Source organism: Anoplopoma fimbria, chromosome 16, assembly GCF_027596085.1.
Source record: "Anoplopoma fimbria isolate UVic2021 breed Golden Eagle Sablefish chromosome 16, Afim_UVic_2022, whole genome shotgun sequence".
Classification (NCBI taxonomy): Eukaryota; Metazoa; Chordata; class Actinopteri; order Perciformes; family Anoplopomatidae; genus Anoplopoma; species Anoplopoma fimbria.
This window is the reverse complement of record NC_072464.1, coordinates 787,911-809,319: the sequence shown is the minus strand read 5'-3', so window position 1 is coordinate 809,319 and position 21,409 is coordinate 787,911. Positions and strand designations below refer to the sequence as shown.

Below are 21,409 nucleotides of genomic sequence, written 5' to 3'. Positions count from 1 at the left end.
AGACCGTTGGCGGATGTTAATGACAAACTGAGAGGTCTGGGACGGTATATGGGAGCTACCTGCATATCGGTAATCCTCAATACACACACCTGGGCATGTATGGTGATATTAAAAAGGAACACGAGCAAAAAGACAGAAGAAAAGTCTGTTGCAGCAAAAGGAATTATGTAAAATGAACAGATTGGATGGAAAGTTAAGAGTTACGGCAAACAAAGCAAACAAGCAATGAGCAAAGAGTAATCAGGACATTTAAAAAGTGAACAAAGACCTTCATAACAGCCTGCAACAATATCAACAATATGTAAACAATATTACCATATTATTTGAAATCTACCTATCACTATTTTTCAACTATTGTTTTGTGTGTGTGTGAGTGTGTGTGTGTGTGTGTGTGTGTGTGTGTGTGTGTGTGTGTGTGTGTGTGTGTGTGTGTGTGTGTGTGTGTGTGTGTGAGGGTGTCAGTGTCTGAAGAACCCTCATCCATCATCTGATACCTTCAGGCTCTTCTGGTTAACTCCAACCTACTAATGCAGGAAGTCATAAATACAACTCACTGATGCGTTCAGGTGCAGTCGGTGTGGCACGATTATGACATGGACTGTGTCAAGAGCAGTTTTTACACATCAGGCTTCACTGAGCTGGAGAACGAGGAGGAAAGAAACAAGTCAGCACGTTCACATTTGAATGAATTCAACCTGAAGTATGTTTATAAATGACAAATATAGATTAGGATTTAGATTTTTCAGAATAAATATAAAAATACGAAACACACTGGGACACATTTGGAAGGTTTACAACTGTGAAATGGTCTATATTGAATTTAAAAGATGAATGGAATTACAGTGTTTGGCATAATGAGTAATGAGAATGCAAGTAAAAGTAGTAAATACCACTTTGATAGTTGATAGTTGAGCTAGACCTCATCTGACATGACTGGAAATTAATATCAAAACTAGTACTTCGATTTGCAGAAAATAAATAACCAAAATAGTTTATAAGTAGATAAATCGTTTAAGTTGTGTATCAGGAAAAACTGTCAATATAACATTAGACATGGAAACATCTAATATAAATACTTACCTCCCTTTGTAATAAAGCACATGTCATCTACTTAAGTTACTCTCCTGCAGATTAAGCCTACAAACTGAACACTTGAAGTACAATAAATGACTGCAGTAGAACTGTATCATCTGTTGATTTGTCTATTTCTTAACTTAGTTTATTCTTTTAATTGCTTTTATTTTGTTATTTTGTTATAGTATTCAACCTCATTATTTTGTGTGTCTTTAAATGCCATCCTTTTCCTTTGGCTTATATAAAGCACTTTATACACAAACTTGCTTATTGTTGGTAAATATGTAATAGAAAAAATGTGCGGTCAGATATGAATAGAGCTGTTGATTGGTTTTGGTTTGGAACAACTCGTTATATATCAATTCATCCACTTTTGAACAATTGATGCCCTTACTTATTAAGCTTGTTTACACTTTTGTATTTTTGACGTGTTCCTACTTTTTACTGCAACAGCTGCATAACAACACTCTCCCTCCAGATGAATGAAGTGTGATCTCATTCATACAGTGTGTTTTACATAACTGACATGTTACTCAGGATGTCCTTATGTCTCTTATGCACAACCAGCTCTGCTCCCAGCAGACCACATGACCACAGGACAATAATAACATGATAACATGACAATAGAAACCTGTGCAATACATTGCGGCTGTGGCATAGTGGAGAGCAAGGTAGTTCTCCAATCAGAGGGTCGGTGGTTCGATACCCGGCTTCAGCAGTCGATGTGTCCTTGGGCAAGACACTTAACCCCAAGTTGCTCCTGAAGGCCATCGGTGTGGACTGATGATGAATGTTAGTTAGAGTCTGATGGTGGCACCTTGATGGTAGCCTGTCATCAGTGTGTGAATGGGTGAATGATATGTAACATACTACTGACTGTAAGTCGCTTTGACAAAAGCGTCTGCTAAATGACTGTAATGTAATGTAATGTAATGTAATGTAATTGCACATTGCACTGTGCAATAATGGTTAAAAAAGTTAAAAGTAGTTGAAATAGTTGTTTTTTTTCTCTGTCTGTAAATATAGTATTTCAGTTATTGTTGTTTTTCTACTGTTTTTTTTATTGCTTATTTATAATACTTGTTTTATTTTATTTTTATTTTTCATTTTTCATTTTATTTATTTTTTATTTTATTTTTTATTTTTATTTTTATTTTTTATTTTTTTATTTTTTATTTTTTTATTTTTATTTTTATTTTAATTTTTATTTTTATTTTAATTTTAATTTTTATCTTGTCTTCTTCTGCTATGTCTCTTGTGTGCACTTTACTCTGCGCTGTTGTAATCTCCTCTGTCTCCGTCACGGCCGAAGGTGACATTTCCGCCCGCCCCTGAACGCAGCAGCCTGTGGTGAGGAGGAGCGGCTCAGACTTTATTCCTCAGAGGAGCTCAGAGGAGCTCAGAGGAGACGCACGCTGAGAACAGGAGAAAGTTTGGGGTTTTTCTTTTAAGACGCTTGGGATTCTTCTTCACTGTGACTTCGTTCCTTCAGAAGCAGCAGATGAACACCGGGGACACTTCACATGACCACCGTGACTGAACGGGAATAAACGACAAGTGGATGTTACACACCGGGTCCGGAGGCTGGAGATTCTCTGTATGCTCACTTTTACATGTTCATTTTATTCCTCACACTTCTTCATGTGCAGTCTGAACGCATTGTAACCCGTCGGGAACGAGCAGGTCTGATTCACATGTCACAAGGTCGTTGAAGCTGTTGGGACCAGGAGATGGACTTTCTCCGGCATGTGTGCGGCTCTGGTGAATGATTGACAGCTCGGTCTCTGTGGACCTTTACGGACAAAACAAAACAAACCACACAAACTGGATCTAACGCCAAGAGCCGCTTTAGTTTGAGTCATTGAGAGGCTGGAGGAGGCAGAAGGACACTCTGGTGCTGATCCATCCAAGAAAGAAGAGTTCTGCTTCAGACTGATCTGTTTCTATTGTTTTCTTGTCTTACTGCTCTATATTAATAACTCTAAAACATGTTCTATGAAGCATCTAATGTGTTCCCACGGCTCCTGGTGCTGCTGCTGCTGTCCCGGTGTCCTGGTCTCACGTTGGGAGCCTCCAAGGATCTGGTGTGTGAGCCCATAACTGTGCCCATGTGCAGGGGCATCGGCTACAACCTGACCTACATGCCCAACCAGTTCAACCACGACACCCAGGAGGAGGTGGGGCTGGAGGTGCACCAGTTCTGGCCCCTGGTCCGGATCCGCTGCTCCCCGGACCTGCTCTTCTTCCTGTGCAGCATGTACACTCCGATCTGCCTGCCGGACTACCGCAAGCCGCTGCCCCCCTGCCGGTCCGTGTGCGAACGGGCCAAGCGGGGCTGCTCCCCTCTGATGAGCCAGTACGGCTTCGAGTGGCCCGAGAGGATGAGCTGTGAACAGCTGCCCCAGCTGGGGGACGAGACCCTGTGCATGGACCAGAACAGCAGCGAGGCCACCACGCCGGCTCCACCGTTCCCCAAACCCACCCCGAAAGGCCAGACCAGACCACCCAGCCCCCCGCAATGTGATAGGGAGTGCCGCTGTCGAGACCCCCTGGTCCCCATCAAGAGGGAGTCCCACACTCTGTACGGCCAGGTCCAGACCGGCCCCCTCCCCAACTGCGCCCAGCCCTGCCACCAGCCCTACTTCTCAGCCGATGAACGCGCCTTCACCACCTTCTGGGTGGGACTGTGGTCGGTGCTGTGCTTCATCTCCACCTTCACCACCGTCGCCACCTTCCTCATTGACATGGAACGCTTCAAGTACCCGGAGAGGCCCATCATCTTCCTGGCTGCCTGCTACCTCTTCGTGTCTTTGGGTTACATCATCCGCCTGGTGGCGGGTCACGAGCGTGTGGCGTGCGGCTCCAACAGCAGCGTCGGTGGCGACCAGCTGCACATTCTCTACGACACCACAGGCCCCGCCCTCTGCACCCTCGTCTTCCTGCTGGTGTATTTCTTTGGCATGGCCAGCTCCATCTGGTGGGTGGTGCTGTCCTTCACCTGGTTCCTGGCTGCGGGGATGAAGTGGGGCAGCGAGGCCATCGCCGGGTACTCCCAGTACTTCCACCTCGCCGCCTGGCTCATCCCCAGCGTCAAGACCATCGCTGTACTGGCCCTCAGCTCAGTAGACGGGGACCCCGTGGCTGGAATCTGCTACGTGGGGAACCAGAGTCTGGAGAACCTGAGGGGATTTGTTCTGGCACCTCTCGTGGTTTACCTCTTCACCGGCTCGCTTTTCTTACTCGCCGGCTTTGTTTCGCTCTTCCGCATCAGGAGCATCATCAAGCAAGGTGGCACCAAGACGGACAAACTGGAGCGGCTGATGATCCGCATCGGGCTCTTCACAGTGCTGTACACCGTCCCGGCCACCATTGTGGTGGCTTGCCTGGTCTACGAGCAGCACTACCGGCCCGGCTGGGAGCGAGCCCTGGCGTGCTCCTGCCCCTCGGAGCGCCAGCGCTTGGGCGTGGGCCCGGACTACGCCGTCTTCATGCTCAAGTACTTAATGTGCTTGGTGGTTGGGATCACCTCAGGGGTCTGGATTTGGTCAGGAAAAACCCTAGAGTCCTGGAGGAGGTTCGTGGCTCGATGCTGCCCCTGCTGGCCGCAGAAAGCCACCGCTCCACCCTCCATGTACAGTGAGGCCAGCACTGCTTTAACTGGACATACTGGGACCGGGCTGACGTTGGGGATCTACCATAAAGCTGCTCCGTCGCATATATGAACTGACGGTTAAGAGTTCCCTAAACTTAAGTTTCCAAACATTGAGGACGAGAGCACGGACAAACATTTGCAGGACTGCATTGCTCTGAATTTTAGCTCTCACAAAAAATAAACGATTGTGGCAATTTTAAAACACGACCAGCGTGACAAGGGAAACATTTAATCAGACAACCTCGGTAATTTAAACAAGACAGAATATTTTAAAGAGTCTGACTATTGAGAAAAGTGACTCAAACAAGCAGTCGTGCTGATGCGGCTGACCAAACTGGACAAAAAGAACAATCGTCAAACCTAACAGTTACATGGATCCATGATGGAACCACACACGCTTCTTCCTATCTGCTTATCCTGAGCACCGAGAGAAAAAAAACATATTTATTTATGTATATATTGTATAAAGTTGCTGTAAAAAAAAAAAAGGTGTATAATGTGATATGTCCAGGTTGTGCCACAGGCTAAGTGTAAGACACAGAGAAACCACTGACTGATTTGTTGTATGAACTTAAATGTGCTGTTTCATGTCAGTGTTTGACAGTGATATCTGTTTGTTTTATATGATGTCAAACTGACACAGTGCCTAAACGCCATCTTTGTTTAGGTTTTTTTCAGACTTGGGGAATCAAACAAAAAAAGAAATCCAGTATTTATAACGCATACCGTTATGACCTGTGAGCTCTGTTGTTGGTTCGGTTCTGAACTAGTGATGTTCATGTTGTGTGAACTAACAGGCAGGGATCAGGTTAAAGCTGCGGGATGAAACTGAACTTGGCCTCTACCCCCATCTGCTGGTCGACAGTGGAGGTGCCCTCTTAATGCTCTCCACAAATCTGCTATTGGAATAGTTATTTATTCTCAATTTTTATTTCTGTTTCGACAATACTGCTGTTGACTCACCAATACCAACTAAAGGAACTCTAAAATGTCACTGGACCTCACTTTGTCAACCATTACTCATGCCATGGACTCGGAACAGACAGATTTTTGCGTTCACAGACAGATCGACTATTTTTATTAGTCAATAAATGTATTAGAAGATCGACAGAAAACTAACCAGCAACATATGAAATAATCTACTAATTATTAATGTCATGTAAAGTAAAAATGCCCAAAAATAATTGTTTCAGCTCTTCAAACGCAAAAAATTGCTTTTTCCTCGTTTTTATTAATTCTGTTAACTGAATATCTTTGCCCTGTTGGTTGGAGGACAAAAGCAATTTGAGGACATCCCCTTGGTGACAGGCATTTCCATAAGCAATACAAAAAAATCTAATGTATTATTTCTATTTTTATTGGTACAACTTAAATGTTAGTGACTTTTAAACCAGGTTAATATATTCCTCAATTTGTTAGAAACAGTGCAGACATTTCTGGTAAAATAATTCATTTCTGAAAAGTTTTAATTGATTATTATTTTAAATTTAAAAGGGAAGAAAGGCAAAACATTTTATATTCAATTTTTAAGGGTTGGTTTGAGAAAAAATATCAGTTTTCAAAGTGGACCTTGATCATTTGTCATTGTTTTGATAACTTTTAGCATCAACGAGCACTTTTGGAAGATGCTGCTTTTCATCACAATCGACTCTATTCACAGTCTTTACTTCTATCTATGACGTAAATCTGTCCAGCGTTGTATGTAACAACATTCTGCAGAACTAAATCAAAGCGGGATCTGTGGTTGAATGTGGACGATCTGTTTTCAGGAGCACTGACGACATAAACTGAAGGAACCTCGTGTCTCCTCTCAGAGGTCACATTTATTGGTTCTCTTCTGAGATCAAGAGTACAAAATATCTGTTTTTGGAAAAAAAAATCCACAAAAAGAAAAGTTGTTTCAGAGTACAGTGCAAAAAGTCCCAACATCCGAAGACACAGGGCGTATTTAAACGTCTGACATTTGGTAGAAATGAAGCATTTGTTGTTGGTGATGTTTTCATTCAATGCTGTTGGCCAATTGTGTTTGTTTAAGCTACTGCGTGTCTACGTGCTAGATGATATCTCTAATTTATTAGGCTGATTTGTGGGAGTGTATGTGATTGTACGAGTGATTACGAATGCCGGTAAGTGATGGTAAAACGGACGTTTAGCTTTTTATTTTTGTCTATGTGTAAATCTGCTCTCATGTTGATAGAGGTCCTGAAAGGATATGAAAACATATTGTAGATTTAGATTCATATTGTGGAATTAAAACTGAGTTGATCTCGAGTTTGAAGCACCTCTATTTGTTTATGTATATTTGGCCTAACATGTTGTTTTCTACAGAGATTACAAGTTTTTGTGTTCTAATTTTAAGTGTGCAGGAATGCGGGTGTGAGGACCAGTCGGTCACTGTATTTGAACATTTTCATTTTAATTTGTGCTAATATTCTACCAGAAGAAATTCAGAATTGTTAAAATAACTTGATGTTGAAGTCAAAGTTATTGTCTTTCCATAAAGCTAAAGTTTAACTGTTTAGTGGCAAATGTATGGAAATCAATTACAATATCTCATATCAAGTCTCACTCACTTCATGCAGGCTCCTGTTTTCCTGTTGAATGTGACCTCACACTGGTGGTCCTCCATCTTTAAACCACAGCCTGACAGTCGCCTCATAAACCACAGTACATTACATTACATTACATTACATTACAGTCATTTAGCAGACGCTTTTATCCAAAGCGACTTACAGGAAGTGTATTCAACATAGGTATTCAAGAGAACTACTAGTCACCAGAAGTCATCAGTGCATCTCCTTTCTTAAAAAAGCATCTTAAAGCAGTACAGTGCAATGAAACAAGACACTCATTCACTCACACCTATTAAATTAGGTTTTGGACATTCATAAATCATCAATGAGAGACTGATAATTAGACAAGTGATTTGACAGTATGTGTATATTTCTGTTTTTGGCTAATCCTGCTAATTAAATACTGTCTAAATCACAGTGCTTCCTTACATTGATGCAAATATAATAACAAAAATTAAATTAGGTCACACCCAACTTGAAAGCGTTTCTAAATGCAGTATTGGTTTGATCTAAAAACCGTGTTTAACTCCAATGTATTATAGTCCTCCTTCAGCGGTATACTAGTTAAACACAATATCTGCTAAATTTCTGCCTTTGTATGTTTTTTTTCAACAACGTTTAAAACTTTTTTGACATGCGAGCATCGCGTGTCATCACTGCTTCGGATTGTATTGTTAGTAAATTCCAAACCGTTGGCTCAGGACACAAGTCTGTAGCTGCAACTTAAAATAACACTTGACTACGTTCTTCCACATCATAGTCCTAACCATTGTGTCAAAACAAAACCAAGATGACTGAGAGGAAACTTAAACATTTCCGTATTTGTCATTTACTTGTACTTACGTTACTTAAAACTTTATTAATAAGTGATGAACAGTTTGTGGGATACTTTGTTTTCTTCACAATCGGATTGGTGAAGTTTGCATCATAAAAAGCACCATTTTGAAACAAAGAATAGAAGATAGCATCATGATAGCTGAAAAGGCTAATACTTAGAATATACCAAGAAAATTGTTAAACTTGGGAAGAAAGTGATAGTGAAAGATCCTGACGTAGTTCGCACTGTGATCAGTTTAGTTAGAAGATGATATACTAATAATAATACTAATGCCATTATCTGTGTGAAATAGCAGATAAGGCAATTAACTTTTGTTCTAAAAGCTTAATGGTATATTTCATGAAAGTATATTCACTATTATACTACGCCAAAACATGTCGATCACAGATCATACACACAAACAACGTACAATGACCACAACACGTCTTTGTTATACATGATTAGTGTTTATTTAAAATACTTTTTTTTTTTCAATTAAAAACAGGACAAATTTCACAGCTAAGTAGCCTACATAGTAAGCAAAAAGGAGGGGAGTATCAACCAGTCTCTTCATTCCCCCTGGAGATCTATGTAGTTTGTTCCAAAGCTCTGGTCGGGGGTCTGGGACGAGCACGGGGGTCGGTAAACTGTGGACCGGCTCTTTGAGGCCGGGTCAGGGTGGCCAGAGTTTAGGGGCACAATACTGAGGACCCAACATACATCATGTCATTGTGTCGACCCAACTTCTATAGCGAGCCCCTCAGAAGCAATACTCATCCAGAATCTGTAAAATCGCCCACTTTTTGACCACCTGAAGTGTATCTTGGAAGTGAAACTGATCCCAGACACACTGCAACAGCTGACTGAAGGTTTGACAACTCTCGTGATATATAGATGAAAACCTTTGCATGCTGTGTGCTCCATCCAAAACTTAAATGTGTACATGATTTACTGTAATAGAGTCCAACAACACTGGAATTAACGGTAAACACGTTTTGTTTTTTTACACTCTTAACATTAACTTTTGGTATCAACTCTAATTTACAAGGAACGGCTTTTGCATTTGATTTGATCAGCGTATTCAAAATATGTCTAATTCTATATTTTCTTATGGTCAACAAATCCCATGATAAGAATTAAACCAACAGTGAAGTGATCCAACTAACAAGTATTGTCTGTGTACTCAAGGACTGATAGAACTCATTCCTCTGGGAAAGAGACAGAGCTCCTTTGTTGACCAAAAAAAAAGGTTAAATTACATCAATGAGCAACATTGTTGCACGGGTGACATGTTCCTTCATTACTTTGAACACACACTGAAGTAATAGGAATAGTACTAGCAGTAGCAAATGTGTACTGTCCTCTGATTATTTGGAGTTGATCCTACATACAACGGTCTGCTGCTGTAAATTCTTAATAGAAGCACCAAGGGTGTATTAATCCACCGCTACAAATAGCCCAACAAATGAACCTGGTGAATTTATTTCTTCAGTGGACTACATTAACCATCAGCACTTAATTTGACATCTAAATAAAAAGGTGGCAAATATCCCTGCCCTAACCATTCGAGGTCTAGATTTTTGTAACTTGTAGGTAGCATTCTAGACCTGTTTGAGTGACATTTGATAAAAAATGACTGAGCGTTTAAAGAATTAGATAGTGAGCCATGTTCAATATTTACGTCTTCAGTACTAACAAAGAGGACTTGGGCAGCAAGACGGACTAACATTGTTGGTTTTGGTCATCTGGTGGAATTTGGTGACAACAACTAAAAATACAGAATAACGCCAAGCTGCATTGGGATAATTAAAATACATTTTGTTCTCAATACAAAGGCTCCATCAGAGATAATGCAGTAGAGCAACTCCTACTGGACACTTGCTCCAGGAAATAAGGGACAAGTAAGAAATAAATAAGGGATTGGTGATAATAGTTTCATGGTGGAGTTTTCAATCCCACCGCTCTACAGCTCAACCTGTGAGTTGGCTACACATGTCCGGGGTCCTGGCTGTGGGAGAGCTGGGCTTTGGGGGGGTGACCTGGCCTATGACAGCACAGCGTTGGAGTGCCGTATACCTATCAGGTTGTCAGCGCTGATGGATCGTCTCATCGCTGCTCGACTCAGGTCCTTATACTTGTCTTCACATAGTCTTGAAATGGCCTGGATGGACAAACACAGAAACACAGTTACTGAGAAGTTCCCACAGGAAAAAATGTGAGTTTTTAAAAAAAATAAAATAAAAAGAGGTGTTTTGATTAAAGAACTATGCACAACTAGAACATGATGAATCAGCTCATGGGGGCCAGAAAAGGCCAATATTACAGGTGCATCATAATGAGACCAACTGGACAACCAGAAATGAAGTGATGGCCGTCTGCAGAGGGCAGCTCACCTCTAGTTTCTGGGCGCGTTGGTTGTCGAGAGGCTCCAGGGGGAAGCTGAGGTTGTTGTCATCAGCCAGCTGCCGCAGATCAAAGTAGTACTTGGCGTAGACACTGGCTGGCACGTTGATATTAAACTGGAGCAGTTCCAGGAAGTGGCGCTCCATCTCATTCCTGGTGAGTTGGAAAGAGACCTGAGGGTTATTCCTGAGACGGCCAAAGCTTCCTGCTAAAAACTTCAGCTGCTGGCTGGCGTCCACAGTAAACTACACTGAGGACAACAGTGCAAAAGAGGGATAAAAAAATAAAATAAAGGCCAAGATGCCCAGCAGAGAAATATAAGGGACGCAATGTCCTCTTCTGAGGGGGTCTCAAGCTCCTCAATTTAATCTCAGCAAATCATTTCTAACCCCTACTGAATCTAATGTCGTAAAGTACATTTTATAGTTTTATACTATAAAATAACACCCAACAAAACACTAAAATAACACCAATCACAATCCTTAGAGATCCCGATAACCTAGTTATAAATAATACATTTGCGTGAACGTTAACCCTTACTGTGATCCTCTTCAGAGTGCTCACAACTTTGTGGAAAGAGTGACATGAAGACCTTCATTTTGATCAGCCACTTGGGTTACTGAGGGATAACTGTTGACAGCTATCCAGTAGAAGAAAAATATAATCATATTCTTCACAGAAGGAAACATTTTGCTTCATCTGCGGTTACAGGTGATATGATTTTACCAAAGAAACGGTCACACTGTAAACATCAGCAACTTGTATAGAGATCTCTCCATTTCTCTCATACAACACACACACACACACACACACACACACACACACACACACACACACACACACACACACACACACACACACACACACACACACACACACACACACACACACACACACACACACACACACACACACACACACACACCTCCGAGGCATCCACTTCTACCACAGCCCATCTTTTTCCAGACTACAACCGACATGTAGGTTCATCATCATCATCATCATCACAGCCATGAGAAAAGCTAAGGGAGGTGGTCGCCAAGGAGACAGCATCTAGGATGCTTTGTTGGTCAGCAAAGGTAGTGAGGAGCGAGTGTGCGTGTGATGTCTGGTCTCCCGGGGCAACTAATGGAGTGGGCGAGAGCCGGGGCCCATTATGTAGAAGCAGTGAGAGCACTTGAGAACCCTCCCCTGCGTTTCTCTCTGTTTCCCTCCCTCTACCCCTTCTTCCCATCAGTCCACCCGGACCCGAGCAGGCTCACAAAGACACTTCAATGACGGCAATGAAAAACAGAGCGGAGAGTGTGTGGGTCAGACATATATAAGAGAGAAAAGAGAGAGAGAGAGGGAGTCGGAGAGGGACGGGGGCTCACGGACATGCAGGCGGTGCACGTACCTTTCCAAATCACAAAAAAACAGGGAGGCACTTTCAACCTCTTACACACACACACACACACGCACACGCACACGCAATAAAGCCAGGGCGCTCCAAGTGCAGCCCCTGGCCTCTTCACCGGCTCATAGCCCCGAGCGACAGCAGAGATGCTCCAGCCCTCATCCATCCCAGCACTTCTCTTCTTCTCTCTGCTCTAAGTGCATCTTTGTTACATATATTTTCATTCAGAGGGAATGCATATGTAGAGCCAGAATGAGAACCATGTTGTTGTTTTTTTTTTTTTTTTTTTAAACCCTGGATCTCAGAAACAAAAACAGCACCAAAATGTAGGGGTGACTTTTAAAAGTCAGCCTAAACTCAGTAAAACAAACACTTTTCGAGATGTATTTTCATTTTGCTGAATTAATGAATTGACCTGACAACTATTGACAAACAAGATTGGCGAATACAAAGCTACGCCATTACTAGGTGTGTCTCCAAATCCTCGATTCGATTCAAACTTTTTTACAGCACTGACGGCTATGTCATTAGCAGACTCTGGAGTGTTGATTTCGTTAAGACCAACAGATCATTAGTTTTATGCCCTGATAACTATCATTTCATTATTTAAATTCAGTTTTTAAAAGATTGGCTACATGGTATCTAGTGTGATATAAGCGATATATATATTTTCACAGGTATAACACAAGAATCCATCTCTTCAGGCTTCAAGTTATGCCTTTGTGTCCAGCCAGCCAGGGACCGGACCAATTGGTGTCCAGTGGGGAGCTAGTGGGTGCTACGGGGACCGGCTTCAGTGTGTTTTTTAAAGTCAAATCTATTTGTATATGATTTTAACACTTTTTTCAACAGCATGATATACGTCAGTAAATACCCCTCCTTTGAGTTTTGATGGTTATAATCGCTTAAAAAAAAAGGCAGCAGCTAACAACCAGCTAAATCAGACTACTAAACGTCATGACGCCGACAAGTCCGCCTTTAGCTTTTTTAAATCTTAAAAGTATTCAACATCAACTTTCAGAAAGGGCTTCTAGCATGACAAATATTTTCGATGGATGCCTCCCCTCACAGAAATCCATTGATGTTGAATGACTGAAACCACCGATTCTGTTTCCATCTCCATCTTTTTTTGGGATATAAAAACCAACTCACATGTCCTCCACAGTGATGTCTTTAAGGATCTGGCAGTAGTCGACGTTCCACACAGCCTGGTCATCCCAGACTTTGGAAGCCAACAAGATGGCTCCTAGGACGATGCGCTTCCAGTTGGCGGGGCAGATATCCAGCTCGGCATAGGTCAGCAGGCGTTCCAAGTACACCTTGAGTGAGGAATTGTGAATTTTAAAGTTTTATGTGTGGAATTGACATGGTTATGGCATTTGAATCCTTCATATTTATTTTATTGCTTCTCTATATGCTACGGGGAAGAACAGCCAGGGGGAATGCTGGGTTATAGCAAAGTCAGCGTATTGTGTAGCAGTAAATTCCCCTCTACCTGTGTTCATTGATAATACGCAATTAATTGTATTATACCTAACTAATATTATACCTAGTAAAACTGTGTTGCAATGGGAACACCTTTGAGGATGATGGTATAGTTGTACTCATTGGAAAAGCCAATCAAACAGACTACACGCTATGAACACAAAAAGCTACAACTGGTGATATTAATTTGGGCTGGCTTGCCATTTTGAAAACAGAACTTTTGTTTTACATAAATGTAAAATTACCAGCTGTGCTAAATTTAAAAAAGCAAAAGAAAGTGTGACAGAAATTCATTTTGTTTTAACATTGGTCTTTCATTATCACATTCTAAAAAGGTAAATCGGCTCAGTCAAATGTATGATATGATGCTAGTTGGTCATCTCTGATGGAGAGACTGTGTTGTTGGAACACTCGCTTGTCAAATGTCCTTTTGGACCAATACGTTTGTAGGAGTTTACTGCCCTCTGGTGACCAGTTTAGAGTAATACCACATTGTTTTAACTACATGAAAGAACAAACTTAGCTTCTGTGTTCTTCTACAAGTCTGTCATAGACTTTACCAAATGTAGTTGTGTGTAATGTATGTCTTGTTAGATGTCAGAACAACTGTAACACTATTCAACAGATTACCGTGAGAAGCATTTTTACACAATGCTTTGAACTCGTACTGGATCCTTTTTTTTGGACTTTATCTACGCCAAAAATGTGGACGTATTCAGTGTTTCAAGAATTTTGCACTCAAACTAAACTTCTATTAAAACACTCCACTGCCACTACTTTAATAACAAATAAGATGTGTAGATCAGCGCATCATAAAGAGACAGACTTACTAGAGTGACAATGGCACACTCTGCAGTGAGCTGTGCGGCGCTAAAGAGCGTTCTGACGAAGCGGTAGATCAGTTTGTGTTCCGGGTCTACGCGGGAGTAGTCATCTGGCACTGGCTCTCTCTGTATGGGACAAACAGTTCACACACGTGTGAGGGAAACAAGTACGATGCATGGTCATAGGTTCATAGACTGATTAACCTCTTTTTATAAAACAAAACACAAGAATAGAAAATGGACCACAAACAACAGGTCAAAGGCAGGTCTGATGCAATAGCTTTGCGTATATAAATAAAAGTGATATGGGAGATGATACTGGTTCTGGTGTTAAAATCCATTAACACAATCCCTAACTGGCCAACTCCTTGACTCTTTTTCAATGTCCTTACCATGTCTATTTTAATTATTCACTTGCAAGTCTATGTGTACACACACCTGGAGGTTGTCCTAGGTGACCGTATTTTCTTCGTCGTGTTTTGTTTGCCTTCTCATGCATGTGTTCTGTTTCTTTTCTTTTTCTGATCTTCTGCTTTGTAACAACTTAATGCCACATTTTAAACTTGGTTTATTACTGTTATTTGTCTGGAAACCCAATAAATAAAGTTTTTCAGGGATAAAAACAATGTTTGAAAAGTGAAAAACACTCAAGTGTTAGCCCAATCGCACTTCAAGGGGTCTACTTTGTGGGTTTCCTTTTAGTCGGATCAGAGGCAAGCGTTTCAAATTACTAATGTAAAATCATGTCATCATCATTAGGAAAGCCACAGGCTTGCAGCTTGCCCGGAATCTCTACACCAGAGGTTTGTGAGTACAATGTTAACGCTACCCATAGAGTCCCATAGAGTTTATGGCAAATACACAAGGTCGAAACACAGCAGAATTTTCTTTTAATGTACAAGGTCACAAACAGAGCATTGAGTAAGGTTTGTTCCATCCAAGTGTAACTTCTATTAATTTAAGCTGTGACTCTAATCCAGTATAAAAGATAGATAACTGTCCACTACTGCTCATGTTTGTTCTTTAACTGTGGGCAAGGTGTCATGGCACTCAATGCCAGGTCAGTGCTGAAAAATCTCAATGTGAAGGAATAAAAGGAAAACAGCTTGGACATCACTGCCTTTCACATGGACGTGTAAAAAAGAAACAGTTCACAGCAAAGGGGATTCAAATTTCTACATTTATCTAGATCGTACTCATTGTCCTGATCTCTCATAAGAAAATCACAGCAAAGGTAAAGTACGATGGAGGTAAATAATGACCGCAAGTTTGAAGAAAGTTTGATAGCTTGCGTTGTCGTTGTCCTCTTCCCGCCTACCTGTTTTTCTAGCAGCTGTATATCTGACTGAGATCTGTTTCACTTACTGACTGACAGAGTGAGTGAAGTGTAGTGGCAACTGGCGCTCGTAAAGATAAGAAGGTTCTCTCCCTCTCTCTCTCGTTCCCCTTTATGTGTTTAAGTGTATTATGTGCGAGAGGTTGATACAGCTGGCCTACTTTGCATTTTCTGTAACATATAGCTTAACAATAGAAGCTATAAAATATTGCGGAATATTTTTCACCAAAGCTTTAAAGCCACCAAAGTTGTTATTAGGGACGGCCCTTACAAGGGGTTAGCTGTTGAACCAGATCCCATCTCTTATCTTGGCTTACAGCTGATTGCTCATGGTTTTCCATTTGTCAGTTTCATTTTCAACATGCACGTCTTGCTGAGCGTTGAAGGGAATCTCATGAACATACTCACCGATAAGGGGTGCAACTTCTCATCAAAGATGTCCAGCGACCTGCCTGAGTCCCTAAGGAACACATAGTACATCTGTCAACACATGTACAGGGTTTTAACATCATTTTACATATGATATGATGGAGATCAAATAAAAAGTGTACACCTACCTGTTTTTGATGTGGTAGTATATTGCTAACGTGACACTGGAGAAAGAGAGAGGAAAATAAGTAATTTAAATTATAAATAATTTGCGTTGATGTGCATTTTTTCAATAAATTCTCAATTGGAGAATAATATACTGTATAGTGTACTGTGTGTGTGTGTGTGTGTGTGTGTGTGTGTCACACCAAAACATCTGCACACATTCAGCAAAGAGGCTCCATTTAAAACACCCAGATAATCCTGACGAAATCCGTTTTTCCAAAATGAAATAATGTCCTGACAGAGGACTGTCCTAAATCAGGCGTGAGAGCATCTGTTTTAGTCACGCATCCATTAAGTATTACTCCAGGATTACCACGCTGTGATGCAACAGGATTTTGTCATGTGAGATGAGTGATTTTTGGACAACACAGCCATGTTTGTTTGCGTTTCTCTGAGTGTGAAATTCTCCCACCATTTGATTGTGCTTTTGAGGTTTGGCTGGCTGACGGTGTTGTCGTCTATGAAGATTGTGGAGCAGGAGCTGTATTTCTTCGACAGCAGGCCAGGAGATACCTTGAGAAGTTGAAATCACACAATCAACAACTTAAACTCATCACAGGCCAGGAACTGCTGCATTTCTTTGGACTGGTTTCACACTTGACCACATCTCAAATATCTAGTTCTGACATTATGCTCATTTACAGCCAAGACGTTGCATTACCAACAGCTTAAATTATTGGTAAAACCTCTATCTAAGATATTAAATTCAAACACAAAATATCTACTATCAGAAGCATCAGTAAATTTATAAAACTAACTTAAACTGGCCAATTTACAGAGTAAACTCAGCTCCAGGTCAGCAAACACAGTTTAGCTTAGCACATGTGTTCAATTCAACTATCAGGTCAGATGATCAACATTTAGATTTATACACTTACATGGCTGATATGATTTATGTGGTTGCTTTTCCTCTTGTCTCGTACTGAAAAAAAAAAAGAGAAATGTTCAAAAGAGACGAGCTAGAAGCGGGCATCAGGGTTCAGATTCTGCACTGAATCTTGTAAAGAATCAAATGTAGTATTGCACCTGATATGTTTTAGTATTTGTTTTACTTGTGGTTATCTAAATACATCAACATCATACTGATAGAAAAGACCCGTTTTAATCAGTTATTGACTGAATTGATAGAAATGCCTGTGGCTCCAGTGGGTTTGTGGTGCATCAACTTAATCAAGCTCTACAGTTTATTTCAATTTTAACACTAACAGGACTCCAACAACTATAAAAGCTGGGCGTTTGATTTAAAATTAGACAATGGCACGAATAAAACGTGGTACAGAATGAACAGCTCAGCTCCTGAAAAACATATCTGTCTTAACATTCAACAATGAATCATGTGTTTCAGGTGTGTGTGTGCGTGTGTGTGTTTGCTCTTCAAAGGGATCTTATAAAAGATGGCCATTGTGAATCATCGCTGTGTGTGTTTCATGTCGGGATTGCTCACCGTCTGTCTGGGACTTGCTAAGGAAGATGGTGCTCGCCCGGGCGTGGTCGGACGGGTTAGACTCCGAGGCCAGCTCTGAGAAAACAAGAAGTGTACATAAGTGCTTTAAAAATGACAGCCTGTCAACAGAAGGCGCCTTGTGTGCAGCTTGGCTCTCACTTGTGGGTAATGATGAAGCCAAAAGGAGAGAACAGAAAGCCATTAGCGGACGCAACGATCAAGCACAAGAAGACACAATGTGATTCTGTGTACTGTCATTATCCAATATGAGGAAATAATACAATGCAAGTCTTTGGATTCATCTCACAACAACAAGCATCTGAGATAAGCAGGAAGTGAAGATTGCTGCAGTGCAGGTTTGGCAGGGCTTGACCAGGGAAGATATCGCTTATCTGATTATGTCTGAGGGTTTGAGACTGCTGAAGACACAAAACCATACAAATAAATGTTAGCTTGTGGACTGTGTATAATGCATGTGTGTGTGTGTGTGTGTGTGTGTGTGTGTGTGTGTGTGTGTGTTGTAATGTAGGCTACAATTTCCTCCAGTTTACTTTGTGATTAAAGTCAGTATGTATCTGTCATAATTACAGTTTAATTTCAAATGTGTCTGAGTACCAGTGTTGGCTCCTACTACTTTCATATTTCCCTGAACATTTTGAATCACTCAGTGTTATCATGAAAAGCAGACACTGAACTTCTACTAGAGACACACATGATTTTCATATTAATAATCCCATCACTCTGTGGGCAACTGTTTTTAAAGTGAGAACAGACAACCAGTCTGTTTTGTCAGAAATATAGATTTAAGCGATCAAGAGTCGTGTTGGGCGTTTTCCCATGTTTCAATGAATCGTGGTTATATCTGGACCTTGATTGTGCCTCCTTTCGTGGCCCGGCTGACACCCACTGCTACTATTATAATTATTATTAGTCAAATAACTGTAACTATTCCATATACCATTACTGCTCTTATTATAATTCTACTATATTCATTGTTGCTGGTATTATTAGCAGTCTTCATTTTTCCATCATTATTCTGCTAACTACTCTTATTATATAAATCATTTATGCCATATGAATTGAATGTTTTGTAACTCTGTTATGTTGTTCATTCTGTACACATGACATATATAACATTTCTCTCCATCCTGGGAGAAGGATCCCTCCTCTGTCTCTCTCCCATAGATTTCTTCCTATTTTCACCCTGGTAAAGGTAGTAGGGGAGTCTTTCCTGTGTTGATGTGAGGGGTCCCGGGACAGAGGATGTTGTGTGTGTACAGTTTGTAAAGCCCTCTGAGGCTAAATGTAATTTTGGGCTATACTAAATAAATTGAACTTAATTCATGCCTTAGTAGGCTAACTACTTTTGGGCATTAAGATACTTTACAGAAATAACTGTAGATTCAGGCAATGCAATCACACAGACAGCACTGTTTAATACACTAGCATGACTTTGAGAATTGTGTGCTTTATCTTAATCTGTGCAGATAGCACATTACATAAAAAGACTGAGGGATTAGGCGATGGGAGCGCTTGTGAAGCGAGGACAGCGAGAAGAGACACGAGGAATGTAGGAAGGACTGCTGGACAGACTCTGACCCTCACCCTGCCAACAGCTGCTCTCACCACACAGCGCGCACACACACAATTCTGTCCACAACAACATGAATGGTATGAACACCACACATGTCTGGGAGTGAATGAGGAGCGGCGGCGCTGGGACTTATAGTACAAAACTGATCCCGGGTCTACAACACAGGGACATTTTTGAGATGCTTTCCCCATCGGGGGCCTGTATCACAGCATGTGATCACAGTGTGTTAGCAAAAAAAACAAACTGTGAGGGGGGGGATTACTGTGTATAGACGTCCCATTTGCTAACCTTAGTTTAAAGTGTGTCTCTGCAACAGTGGGCACAGTGCTGCTAAGTTACTCTCACTGAGTAGCACATTACATGACTCGATGATTTAAAAAAGAATGTTTGTTCTGGTTTAGGCGTGATCTATCTCTATATCTAGTTTATTTCTCAGCCGCCCTACTCAGTAAAAGACTAATAACAGAAATTAAACCGGAGAGACAATAATAAATGAATGATGAGGGGCTTGTTTTTATTGCTAATGTCTATGTGGTTAGCGTGGCGCCAAGAAGATGAGGGATTTGTTTTGATCGTTAATATCTTGACTGGGTGATTTGATGTCAGTGTGATCAACATGATGATGCATTGGCCAACTAAATAGTGAGAAGAATATCATCATCAGTGTACTGCTGGCAATAAACATGTCTGGCAACTTGATCCTAGCTGAAGAGGGTGTTTGTGTGCATTTCACCTATAATTGTGAAATTGAGAATGCATCATCAAGTTGTTACACTGAAGATTGATCTCGTTTGTGTGTCTACATCAGTGAAGGGGCCACTTGTGCGTGCACATATGTGGTGGATATTTTCATTATCAGTCATCAGTATGCTTAAGAGTCATGTGAAGGAGCTTCTTCACTATGGCATCGACTAGATGCCATAGTGAAGAAGAGGCGGCTGTGGCTCAGTGGAGAGCAGGGTCGTCCTCCAATCAGAGGATCGGCGGTTCGATCCCTGGCTCCGGCAGTCCATGTCGATGTGTCCTTGGGCAAGACACTTAACCCTGAGTTGCTCCCGAAGGCTGTGCCATCGGTGTATGAATGGGTGTGAATGATTAGAGAGATCCTGATGGGCAGGTGGCACCTTGCATGGTAGCCCCTGTCATCAGTGTATGGATGGGTATGAAAGGGTGAATGATTAGTAATGGAAAAGCGCTTTGAGTGGTCGGAAGACTAGAAAAGCGCTTTACAAGTACAGTCCATTTACCATTAGATCAAGACGAACATTCCCTGTAAACAAACAGTATGGGTGTGACCACAGGTGTGCTGGTGGACGCCTACCGTCAGGGACCTCTCTGTCGCTGATGTGCTGCAGGTAGGGCACGGTGTTGTCATCGCTCACTTCGGTGCTGGTCTGGAACTCCTCCAGCCGCTCTGCAGGCTGCCTCGACGGTAGTTTGGGGCTCGACTCTGGAGAAGCGCAGCATGACACGGTGTTCCCCATCCTCACACTACAGCAGCCAAGTCCAAGTAGTGCGAAGGTTCGTAGCTAGCTAGAATGAGCTTCCCCCCGGCCTCATGAACATTACCAGGCTTTTGACGGTATTAGCACAATACTATCTTTGCGTGCTGTCCATCTGCTCCCTGGAATCGCATTCCTGTCCATTGGAGGGTAACGTTTGGTTCTCTGGAGTCAAAGAAGAGCTAGCCACACAGGCTCACCCTAATGTAGACACAGGCTCACCCTAATGTAGACACAGGCTCACCCTAATGCAGACACAGGCTCACCCTAATGTAGACACAGGCTCACCCTAATGTAGACACAGGCTCACCCTAATGCAGACACAGGCTCACCCTAATGTAGACACAGAATCACCCTAATGTAGACACAGGCTCACCCTAATGTAGACACAGGCTCACAGACACAGGCTCACCCTAATGTAGACACAGGCTCACCCTAATGTAGACACAGGCTCACCCTAATGTAGACACAGGCTCACCCTAATGTAGACACAGGCTCACCCTAATGTAGACACAGGCTCACCCTAATGTCAGACCCTAATGTAGACACAGGCTCACCCTAATGTAGACACAGGCTCACCCTAATGTAGACACAGGCTCACCCTAATGTAGACACAGGCTCACCCTAATGTAGACAGTCTGTGTCGTCTCATGTATGAGTCGACGTGTTCTTGTAGTAACTACCAGCAGCTGTGAATTAAACGCAGGGAGCCGCC

General features: G+C 41.8%; 2 protein-coding genes across 2 annotated transcripts; one reads left to right on the top strand and one right to left on the bottom strand.

The window, feature by feature from the left end:
• The first annotated feature begins 2,468 nt into the window (after positions 1–2,468).
• Positions 2,469–7,126, top strand: fzd5 (frizzled class receptor 5). Its single transcript, XM_054614974.1, has one exon. It carries the CDS (start codon positions 3,063–3,065, stop codon positions 4,794–4,796), a length of 1,734 nt encoding a protein of 577 aa, XP_054470949.1. The 5' UTR covers positions 2,469–3,062; the 3' UTR covers positions 4,797–7,126.
• Positions 7,127–8,577: 1,451 nt separating this feature from the next.
• ccnyl1 (cyclin Y-like 1) lies at positions 8,578–21,048 on the bottom strand. The gene is made up of 10 exons (XM_054614735.1): positions 20,514–21,048; positions 17,599–17,673; positions 17,033–17,076; positions 16,567–16,667; positions 16,118–16,153; positions 15,969–16,020; positions 14,231–14,350; positions 13,068–13,234; positions 10,510–10,672; positions 8,578–10,277 (listed from the first exon to the last, which is right to left on the bottom strand). Exons 1-10 carry the CDS (start codon positions 20,674–20,676, stop codon positions 10,161–10,163), a joined length of 1,038 nt encoding a protein of 345 aa, XP_054470710.1. The 5' UTR covers positions 20,677–21,048; the 3' UTR covers positions 8,578–10,160.
• Between the last annotated feature and the right edge of the window lie 361 nt (positions 21,049–21,409).

Excerpts from the sequence above, each read along its gene's own strand:
- ccnyl1 (XM_054614735.1), bottom strand. The coding sequence starts at position 20,676 with ATGGGGAACACCGTGTCATGCTGCGCTTCTCCAGAGTCGAGCCCCAAA. Across the intron at positions 10,673-13,067 it reads GACATCACTGTGGAGGACAT|GAATGAGATGGAGCGCCACT; the intron begins GTGAGTTGGTTT and ends CCAACTCACCAG. Across the intron at positions 10,278-10,509 it reads AACGCGCCCAGAAACTAGAG|GCCATTTCAAGACTATGTGA; the intron begins GTGAGCTGCCCT and ends TTGTCCATCCAG.
- fzd5 (XM_054614974.1), top strand. The coding sequence starts at position 3,063 with ATGTTCTATGAAGCATCTAATGTGTTCCCACGGCTCCTGGTGCTGCTG.